Source organism: Bactrocera latifrons, unplaced genomic scaffold (assembly GCF_001853355.1).
Source record: "Bactrocera latifrons isolate USDA-ARS-PBARC rearing strain unplaced genomic scaffold, ASM185335v1 scaffold_200, whole genome shotgun sequence".
In the NCBI taxonomy this organism is placed as follows: domain Eukaryota; kingdom Metazoa; phylum Arthropoda; class Insecta; order Diptera; family Tephritidae; genus Bactrocera; species Bactrocera latifrons.
Genome location: NW_017535520.1, coordinates 511,402 through 522,766, shown reverse-complemented (window position 1 = coordinate 522,766; position 11,365 = coordinate 511,402). Strand labels below are relative to the sequence as shown.

The 11,365-nt window shown below is 39.1% G+C and overlaps 1 protein-coding gene across 2 annotated transcripts; it reads right to left on the bottom strand.

The window, feature by feature from the left end:
- Positions 1–9,091: 9,091 nt before the first annotated feature.
- LOC108968079 (ubiquitin-conjugating enzyme E2-24 kDa) lies at positions 9,092–10,759 on the bottom strand. Of its 2 annotated transcripts, XM_018931845.1 has the most exons (3): positions 10,018–10,759; positions 9,879–9,963; positions 9,092–9,816 (listed from the first exon to the last, which is right to left on the bottom strand). In XM_018931845.1, exons 1-3 carry the CDS (start codon positions 10,649–10,651, stop codon positions 9,804–9,806), a joined length of 732 nt encoding a protein of 243 aa, XP_018787390.1. In that variant the 5' UTR covers positions 10,652–10,759; the 3' UTR covers positions 9,092–9,803. The 2 variants fall into 2 exon arrangements, with proteins under 2 accessions (XP_018787390.1, XP_018787389.1); XM_018931844.1 differs by having other exon boundaries at positions 9,092–9,963.
- Positions 10,760–11,365: the final 606 nt, after the last annotated feature.

Here is an 11,365-nt window from a genome sequence, read left to right as displayed (position 1 = left end):
TATCTATCGAGGTGGCGAAATCGAACTTAATTACTGCAGCACTAGTAATATGATTGCAGACATATTTACTAAGAACCTAGCCAGGCCTAATCATGAAAAATTTTCTAAAATGTTGAACTTGAGTTAAATATATTTACTTGTAATGCTCAAATATGTTCGTTGAGGTGGCGTGTTGAAATGCAACCTTTTAGCAACTTACATTTTTGAGTAACCCTTGATTTTTTAGTTTTGTAAAAAAAAAAAAAATCTAGAAGAAAACTAGAAGAACACTTTTTTTTCACTAGCATTTTAACTCTTGAATAAACTACATGTTTTTTGTCCTTTTGAGTTGAACATTCCAAAGCATTTTTTCTTGGATCCGTGCAGTGTAAAAGTAAGATATCCAACAGATACTCGTCGGCGTTCTGCTCCAGTTGATAAGGTTCCATGAGTTTGTGGCGATAAATCTTCATTCAGTAGATATGCTAGCTTTAATCGGTCTATAGAAATATTTTCTGGTTTTCCTTTTATTTCAATTCTGTAATACCTTTCCTCTCGTGATAAAACTTTATAAGGTCCTTCGTATGGTTTTCAAAGTGATGGGCGCACTGAATCATTTCTGACGAAAACGTTTCGCACGTCGTAAGACCGGGATGTACAAATACTTTCCTTGGACCGTGCCATGATGTAGTGGATGGTCTGATGGTGCTCATTAAGTCTCGTAGTTGAGTAACGAATTCTGATTGTGTTTTCATTCGGCTGTCGTGCACAAAAAATTCTGAAAGAATTCGTAGGGTTGTACCGTAGATTAATTCTGCCGATGACGCTCCTACGTCTTGTTTGTAGACGGTTCGTAGGACCAAGAGTATTGTTGGTAGAAAGTCGGTCCAACGCTCGGAGTTAATGCATAAAATTGCAGCCTTCAACGTTCGGTGCCATCTTTCTACTATACCGTTTGCTTGTGGGTGATATGGTGTTGTATTCCGATGCGTTATGCCAAGCGATGATATTAGCTCTGCAAATAAGGGAGATGTGAGAATTGACGTCCACGATCTGATGTAATGACGGCTGGAACTCCAAATCTTGCAATCCAATTGGCGATGAGAGCTTTTGCGATAGTTGGTGCTATCATATCGGGTGTAGGAATAGCTTCTAACCATCTCGAGAAGCGTTCGATGATTGCTAGATAATAACGGTTACCTGCATGGAAGGGAAATGGTTCTACAACGTCGATATTAATGTGATCGAATCGAGAGTCTGCGGACTCGTAGCCTTTGAGAGGCGTAAATGTGTGTCGAGTGATTTTTGCCTTTTGGCATTGTTCGCATGCTCTTGCGAATGCAAGACTGTCTTTTTGAATTCCAGGCCAAACATATCTGCTTGTCAGTAGGTTGGCTGTAGCGTGAGTACCTGAATGGCATAACCCATGGGTAGCTCGTAACAATTCAGAGCGAAACTTCTTTGTGATGAATGGTCTTATGTTTCCGGTCGATGTGTCGCAGACTATTTGTTTATCGCATCCGGGTATAGTAAATAATTTTAACTGAAGCGATGAGTTAACGTTGTTTTGGAATATAAACTTGAGTTCTTGATCTACTTTTTGGTCTTCAGCGAGTTTGTTGTAATCTATACTGGTTGTTTGGATTTGCGCAATTCTGGAGAGCACGTCAGCTGTTACATTTTCTTTTCCTTCCCCATGGCGAATGTCTGTAGTTATCTGGGAAATGTAATCAAGCTGGCGAGCTTGTCGGTTGGAGCACTTTTCAGGATTCTTCTGAAATGCGTACATTAGTGGTTTGTGATCGCTGTAGATGTGACAGATGCGTCCTTCTAGCATGTTTTTAAAATGACGAACGGTCATGAATATTGCTGTAAGTTTTCTGTCATAAGTGCTGTAACGTACCTGCGTTTTGTCGAATTTTTTTGAAAAGTATGCTAAGGGTGCGAAGTTTCTGTCCGTTACCTGGTGTAACACAGCTCCTGCAGCTTTATCTGAAGCATCGACCCATAATGACAACTCGGCGTTCTTCGAGGGGTGTGCAAAAAGAGATGCATTCGAAAGCTGGGTTTTACATTCTTCGAAAGCTGCTGTCGTAATTTCCGTCCAGTGAAGTTTAGAGCGATCGTTCTTTTTGTTAGCGGGACACATGGCTAAAAGTGGTATTTGCGCTTCGATTGCATGTGGGATAAAGCGTCTGTAAAAATTTATTGTGGCCAAGAATCGTTTGAGACCATTGACTGTAGATGGTTTGTCAAGATCTCTGATAACTTATACGCGTTGCTTTAGAGGTCGTATTCCTTCTGCTGAGACGGTGTGTAATAAGAATGTGATTTCGGACTTTCCAAATATTGACTTTGTAGCATTTAGTCTTAGGTTTAGGCTTTTGTAGAAGCTCGAAGAGTTGACGGAGGTGAGATAAATGTTCGTCTAAGGATGATGATGCTACACAGATGTCATCCATATATGGAAATACAAAATCTAGTCCTCGTAGGACATCGTGTATGAGTCTTTGTAGTGTCTGCGCTGCGTTGCGAAGACCGAAAAGCATAAAGATAAATTCGAAGAGGCCGAAAGGCGTAATAATAGCTGTTTTCGGAACATCCTCTGGATTTACGGGAACTTGGTGGAAGGCTTTTTGCAGATCGATTTTTGAAAATATCGTCTCACCATTTAAATTATAGGTGAAGTCCTGTAGGTATGGAATTGGATATCGATCTGCAACTGTTACACTGTTGAGTGCCATGAAATCTCCACATGGTTGCCAGGTACCGTCTGCTTTCATGACCATGTGAAGAGGGCTGGCCCAACTGCTGTTCGATGGGCGACAGAAGCCCAATTTGATTAAACTTTCGAATTCTGATTTAGCCGCTGCCAGTTTATCTGATGAAAGGCGTCTTGGTCGAGCAGATAGAGGTGGGCCGCGAGTTTCGATGTGATGAACGACTGAGGATGCGGCTGAGTTTCCGGGTTGTGCGATGTGTGTGAAATTGCTAAACTCTTTGAATAGACTTGCATATGCGCATGACGTGTCGAATGTTTTTATTGATAATTTATTTTTACTTACGAGCTTCCCAGGCGATGTCACTGATGTTAGGTTGTCGACTAATCGTTTCATTTTTAAGTCAACCAACAGTCCATAGTGGCTTATAAAGTCGGCTCCAATAATTCCGCTCGTAACGTCGGCGATGAGGAAGTTCCAAAGGAATTCTCGTCTTAAGCCTAAATTGATTTTAAGAAGCATTTCGCCGTATACGATAATTGGGATGCCTTTTGCCGCAAACAGTTTAACAATTGATGGCTTCATGTTGTTTCTAGCGGTTTTGGGAATTACCGATACGTCTGCCCCGGTGTCTAATAAAAAGTTGTAATGAGAAAATCCGTCGAACAGTTTCAAGCGGTGTATGACTGCAGGAGTTCCGTTACCGATAGGCGCTGCAGTTTTAGTTTCGGATAGTCATTCGCTCTTTTGCCTGTTATTATAAAAGAAGGGTTTCCTACTAGTTCGTGCGTTGGCCCCAAATTTATGGTGATACCAGCATTATTCGGTTGCCCGTGCGCTCTCCTGGCGTGTATTTCGTTCTTGTCTCGGTGGGCTTCGGCTGCGGCTTGGTGATCGGTGCGTTTTTATGGATTCGAATTGCCTCGTCAGTTGCGCGATTTCCTTTTTAAATCCTCCAGCGTGGTTGACTCATTTTTAGTTAGCGTAGGGGTGCCTGTTGCCGGTGCTTGGTTATCTACCATGCCAATTTGTCGAAAATTCATGGAGTCCGCGATGGCGTCTGCAAAGCAACTTTATCTGCTACGTCACACTTTGATGCGATAACAGCAGCTTGAGCGTGAGGAGGTAGACGCGATGCCCAGAGGTCGATTATTACTGTCTCACAAAGTACTGTGCCGGCCACCCGGGGCATTTCGTTGAACACTTGACTTGGTCTATGGCATATCAGAAAGAACACGTCGTACGCGTTGTTGTTGGCTATCCGCGAATTGCACTATAAGTTTGGACTTGATGTAGTCGTAACGATTTATTGAGGGAATTGAGTCGATTATGGCCTTCACCTCCATTAGCTTGTTTGGTGGAACTTGCGCCATGACCAGATTATATTTTCGTGCATCATGAGTCACACCTGTAGCAGCGAACCAGAATTCCAGTGACAAAAAATAGGACTCAATGTTGGTGTCGTTCATATTAGGCGGGCTAATGCAAGGAACCATTGCTGTATCCACATGCAGATCGGGCTGAAGCACTTCCATTGCTGATCTGGCCAGAATGCCTTGAGGTTGATTCGCCTGCGCTGCCGGTTGTACGCTCGAGGGCGGAGATGCCTGTGCGGTGCTTTCGCCTTGCTGTTCCATTCGTTTCACTTGTTCGGGGTCACCAGTTTTGGAGGTTTATTGTTTTATTTAGAAATACTTTAATATTATTTCACAAAATTAAATGTTGTCAGGGTACACGTCCGTTCGGCAAGACGATTTGTACAAAAAAGGAAGAATGATAGGATTCTGGGAAATGGGTTGCTTACAGCTAGAATGACAGAGGTAGTCAGCGTTGCTAAAGGATAGTGTTGTAAACGTAGGAAAGGGTTGCTTATAAGCGGTGAACACGGCGTTGCCACATATATTTTAGTTACTTAAGTCTTATATCATCGCTGCAACGCTGCACATACATTGCCGAACTTTGCCATCTTTTCAGGACTATACCGACTTCTTTTATCATTACTGCCGCTTCCTGAGTCTGTAAATTATTTAAAATCATTAGATCTATACTAAGTTAAACAGTATAATTAAAAATTTTCTTACGCTGCTTCAGGTAAAGCCATGCGATTACTTTTGTCACGAATGCTGAACGTTATGGCCATTTGGTGATGTCTTTTTTTTTATCTGAATCAGATGAACTTGTATAAAAAACACGTTGGGGTTCATTACATTTCATGCAAAAACTAAATTTAGTAAAAATTTAGTGGCGCAAAAGTCTGAAGATGATCAGAAGATGCTATAAATTTTGCAATTGACCTCTAATGTCAGTTCTATTTTGACATTTGTGTAGTAAACACATGCGAAATACACGTAAATACACAATGGTACGCTAGACTGCGTGCCACAACCAATATGCTGAAGGATGCATTTCCCGGGCGCCTAAATCTCCCGTTTTAGCGATTTGCACTTGCCAGCAAGATCGCCTGATTTGACCACTCCAGACTTCGTTTTGTGGGGCTTTTTGAAGTTGCGGGCTTATGTCAACAAGCCTCAGACTCTTGCAGCTCTTAAAGATAATATCCGCCATGAATGTGAGGACCTATCAGCGGAAGTTCTGGCCAAAGTGATGGAAAAGTATAAAGTTCTCAAATGACAATCAACTGTGGCGGCGGCCATTTACATATCATATTCTCTACTTGATTTAAAAAAATGTAAAAGACCAAATAAAAATAATCCACAAGCAGAATCAAAGTTTTTCATTATAGACGATTAGATCAACAGGAAGAAAACAATTTATAGAGCGTTTCAATGAAATCGCTCTAAAGGAAGGTGTTTGTGTCCAGCAGCTTGCAGCGCACTTAGCATTCAAATTTAATGAATGTGCAAGACAGGGAATGTATTTTGCACACTTATTTATTTTCTTATTTCGGGCTTGTAAGCCGATGTATTTCCCACTCATGTTGCTGGCATTATCGTAGCTTTGCCCACGACAATCTCAGATATTAATGCCACTCTTACTCAAGAAATCTAGCAAACTTTGAGCGAGTTGTTGAGCAATATGATCCTCCATGTCCAAGAGCTTAACAAATCAGAGTCAGTTGGTCTCCATGCGATATATCTGGAGCAGAATTAAATGAAACTGAGTAATATTTGCATCTCTTAATTTCGCAAATAATTTAATCCAATATGCTTGATGCAATTAGATGAATAAATTCCTCACAAGTTGTTTTTGATTAATTCTAACAAGCCTAAATCCACATCCATTTCTATTGTGAAGTGAACCAACAATTTCGTCACTTTCCTAAATGCAAGTCATCGTTCTGCTAAAAACTTTATTATTCGGCAGAAATTAAACTTTGTTTTGATATAAAAATTGGTGGATATTAATAAAAAAAAAAAAAATCTGGACGCTTGAAGGGTAGAAATGTACTATATCGATTCTAATATATATAATTAAACATTAGAGCATTAAAGTTAAGAAGTTCGTAAAATCCTACTTATTTTTACGATTTAACGTGGCGAAATCGAGTTTTAGAATTTCAGGTCGAAGTGAAGCATAGCCTAAGCTCTTCGCGTTTAAAGCATGCAATGATATTTTATGCTCCATCTAAATTGATATTTTTTAATTACGGTCAGATGGAGCGAGGGGCCCGTAGCATTTGCTACTTGGCTAATCCGGCACTGCTTCAAAGTGTGGAACCAGTCAATAAAAATAAGCGAAATCGAAGCAACACCCAACAGCAAGGTTTTTTTTCTGTGTTTTAAAACCTACTCAGGTCATAAGGCATATAAAAATTGAACCTCTCGTCATTTGGCCCTGTGCTACCAACACGCCACTGCGACACTAGGCTCTACAGCTGTGCAAAATTGCACCTACTTCGCGCACTGTGTCACCACTCCAGTCGAGTGGATCTAAATCAGGAGAAATAGCAAATGGTAAATCAACATAAGCGGACGAAATGGATAGAGCGCCTAAAGTGTCATATGCTATAGTGGTCCAATATTGGGGGTCCGACAAATGAGCAGCCTCTTGGGCAGAAAAGGATGGGACTAGCTCGCGTATATGCTGGTAAACAGACGCGGCTAAATCAACTCAACTCGTCATGCTAATCATTTATATAATTACATATATGTACTATATATATATGTATGGTCACCGGCGTTTTCTTCTTGGTGTTACAAACTTCCAAGAGTAGCGCATAATGAAGTACAAAATAGTTTCATGATTTCACAGTTCTACCTAAAATATTCGATAATATGGGATATGCTCGTATAAAATACAATTTGATATTTAAAAAAGTATGGCATAAATATGATTTTCCTACTGCATATTTATTCTAGTTGGCTCATATTTCAATAGGAATATTCTTTTGTGGATTGTTTTTTTTATATATTTTTAGTGCATCAAAATGATTACAAAAGAGTTCTACGAGAAAAAAAGAAATATAATTTTTGCAAATGCGTATGAACAGTGAATGCCGTTCTCATGGTCTAAGTAATCGGAACAGTCCCGAACTATTATCCGACCAAGGAGCATCATCTCTTTCACTATAACAATAACAACAGTATTCGCTGTAACTTTACAAGAATTAGTTGAAATTGAAAAATTTACATTTTTCAGCTACCACTTTACACAAAGTGAGGACTCATAAAAAGCTTTGTAAAACTCTGTTCAAATAATTCTTTTAATTTCACTAAACAAATTTCCTAGAATGGGTGACAGAAAATTAAAAAAAATTAATTTTTGTAAGTCCATATACTATAAGCAAGCTCATAGATAAAGCAAAGTGGCTTTTGTAAAAGTTTGTCGCAATTTTTTTTGGGGCCACAAAAGCTGTGAAATACCGAGATATCATCCCAGAACATTTCTGCTTATAAAGCTTTAGGATCCATAACCGCTTTCATTTTTTCTCTTTCCTTAAATTTTTTTGTATAATACATGCAATGGATGGAGCCATTTTAAGACCTGCCCAGGCATCCAGGCAGGTCCTGCTGGGATGTTTTGGCAAAAACCACCTGCAGCAACATGCTTGGGGCGGAACCGCCTGCTAGGAACATCAAGAGATCAATTACGCCGACGACATGTTGTTGTTTTAACGGTTATCTAATCTCCGTTTGGGTGGTAAGGTTCATTTGTGCTGTCGTCGAGATCATCTAACGGAAGGCCCAGGAAACGTGCTGTTTCGACGGGGTCGGACCAAAGGGAAGGGGGTGTTAGATGAGTAGGGTTTTGTAGGGCATGCAAAGAGGTGGCCAGTATCATGCGAGGACTTCTTGCATGCAGGACATATATTGGGTATGTCTGGGTCAATTCTGGATAAGTAGGAGTTTAACCTCCTACAATATCCAGACCGAAGTTGCGCTGGGGTCCCTCGCGTTTCTCGCGGCAACTGGAGCTCTTCGTCTGCAATAGGTGGTGGTTTGCCTCCAAGAACGCCATTCACGGGAAGGGAGTCGGTGAAGGTGTTGATGGCTCCACTGTGAATGGCRGTCAGTACCTGTCGAAAGTCAGTTGCGTCCGAAGTCCAGGTCAAGGTCACACCCACTTTCCACACAAATTTGAACTCACAGATCCCACTCCCAATTATGATCTTCTGCAACAAACCAACCAATTCAGTAGCAGAACTTTTTACGTTTTTGCTTAACAGCATTTTGTAGTGGTAAAATTTGTTTGCTGGTGCTCATCTGCAATGTCTAACACCTCAACGTGTACAATCAAGTAAAGATATTACACTGACATTCGGAATTTAATTGGTTTCGTCATCCTAATAAATTTTATATATTAGGTTGTCAAAAAAGTCTTGCGGTATTTTTATTGAATTTTCAATTGTTCATAAAATTTTTTTGATGACTCATGCCCACTTCTCGACCGATGCTACGACTGCTACTATGCCGGTCTCTTTCGACCAATTCAGCAATTTTATCGCAATTTTCGACGACAGGCCTTCCGGAGCGTGGCGCATCTTCGACCACCACACCAGAACGAAAACGTTGAAAACAGCGTTGTGCGGTGGAAATGGAAACTGTATCGGGTCCATAAACTGCACAAATTTTATTGACGGCTTGGATGCATTTTTGCCATTATCGTAATAGTACTGTAAAGTATGCCGTTTTTTCTTTATTTTGCTCCATGTTTGCGACGCCATAACTCACGAACGACTTAAAGAGACGACAATCAATCAAACGTGTTAGCGCGTGAAATGAGCTTTCCAAAAATGTATAGCATGACCCGATGCGACAAATAAAACTAGAACTACGCGCTCTCAGCGCCAACTAGCGAAAATATCGAAGACTTTTTTGACAACCTAATATATTAAAGTTGTATCCATCTCGATTAGTTTTAAGTGTTAAAACTAACCCTGAACTAAACTATTCTTTCTGTGGAAACGTTGCGGGAATATAAAAAACATCAAATAATATTAATGGTATGAGCGTTTTTATATAATTTTTATTTGATGCTCGCGATTATGTTTACAATTTAAAGACAAGGATTTGTCACCTGCTTCTCAGTTCCGATGCTACAATACAATCAATCGAACAGATTTATTAGCTTCTACATATTATCTTAAGTTGTGTATTGTTTAATTGTGTATATCTAGCAGCTTTTCTTGTTATGATTTTTATTTTGACATCGAATCAGCAGTTTTGGTTCATCTATTACTTATTGGTAAGATGTATAGCAATTATTTAGCTTATTTTTTACACAAAATAAAATATGATTTCATACCGATTTCGTGATATTTTTATTTCATCATTTCATGGAAAAAACACTACAGAAAAAGTACTATGATTTGAACTTGCAAATAAATTTGATCGAAAATATTCATACCCTCTCTATCGCCGTTCCCTATCCAATATCTGCTTGATATTTTGTTATATTATGGTTTTTATAATTAGTTGCTAATATAATATTAGATAGTGTTAAACATAATTTGGAAAGTTAAGTTCCTTTTAAACGTATAACTTTTACCATTATCATTCACCTGCAGGATGTTCGCAAATATTCGTTTTGCTTGAATTGCTTGAATTATTATTAACTTTTATTTTTTCTGCAGCCATTATTTTTAGATTTCTATTACTGTTGCTTATATTTTATTTTAATGTTGGGACTTACAAGATTAGGAAATCATGTTGCGTATCTGTAAAAAATTAGGTTAAATTAAATGTATAAAAAACATTTGTTGCCCGTTATTGGGCAAACCTTTTTGTCCAAAGTCGAGCGATTCTATCGTGTTCTTCACGATTCTGCAAGTATTGAGTGGCAATACTGCCCACTAAGGGGTCCGCTATAAATATTTTTTCATTAGCGAAAGTAAAATAAAATTTATATTTTAACTTACCAGGATTACAGTCAGTCAGCAGGGAACAAATTGAGAGTAGAACTTTCGATATAGTCAACGCTGGTGACCAATTATCTTTGAGAATATCCAAGCATATGACACCCTGACTATTTATATTGCAGTGATAGATACGTGTTCGAAATGTCACCTTAGGAGGTTTGAATGGATATTCCGGTGAAAAATGTATATCAAGAAAAAAAACACCACCTTCGTACACCGATCCCGGCGGTCCTAATATAGTTGAAACCCATTCGTAGAGATTGTCTCCTTTTGGCCCAGCACTGCAATTTGGTGGAGGATCCAGTGTAATTTCAGCCAATTCTTTTTGAATACGCTTAGCTGAGGTACCCAGTGCTTTGGAAATTTTTGGATTTGGTTTGGGATCTTTACGCGTTTCTTCACCTGTTCCAGAACCTGCAGCAGCAGATGCAGCACTGTTTACAACATTGTTGAGATTGGCATTCGAGCTACCTGCGCCGGAATTTGTAGCATTGGATCCTGCAGTGTTGCTATTTCGACCTCGGCCACTGTTGGAGTGCATGCTGTTACTAGCGTTAGGTGTGGTAGCGGCGGCTGTCGCTGAGCTTCCAGTGCTTGCACCACTACTGCCACCTGCCGCCGATGTTGATGACATGATGGAATCGTTATTTAAGTTTTTTTGTTTTTAATTTGGTATTATTTACACAATATATTAATTACTGATGAATTACTGAGATCAAATATGCGGTGCAAAGCGAGTGACCTAAAAATAAAGAAATTTCAAATATGAACATATTATGAGTGAAGAGCTGCAAGTTTTACTTTCAGGATATTGGGTTCTCTCGTATTAAGTTGAGAATAGCAAACGTAGACTGACTCAGCGGCCATTTTGGGAATTTAATAATGAAACAAAAAAAGAAGCAGCACACTAAAATGCGTGGAACGACAAATTGCTGCTATAAAATTAAATCATGTTTCGGACAATGATTCCCAAAATAAAAAAGTACATTATAAAAAAATGCAAGATGTTTAATTAACTGCATTGTCTGCCAGAAATTGCTCTGCCATATTCGTATATGTGTATTGCAACCATCGCAAAAGAACCACATAATAAAGTGAAAATTCCTTCCCAAACAAATTTCTTAACTAAAATATTGTAACATCCATTATCAATTTGATCAACCCGAAATAAATTTATCTTAAATATCTTTCACTCAACACAACTTTGCACATACATTGAAAAAAGAAAACAGAATACACTTGTTACGAATAAACTTACGAATTCTTTATTACACAGCCCTCTAATATTTTTGTATTTACTAATTGATACTTGCCTTAATAAAGAATCACTGCGTCTCGCGACCGTCGT

Bases quoted from the DNA above. Each gene is read 5' to 3' on its own strand.
- LOC108968079 (XM_018931844.1), bottom strand. From the start codon at position 10,651: ATGTCATCAACATCGGCGGCAGGTGGCAGTAGTGGTGCAAGCACTGGA. The intron at 9,964-10,017 runs GTAAGTTAAAAT...AAATATTTATAG, and splicing joins GCTGACTGACTGTAATCCTG to CGGACCCCTTAGTGGGCAGT.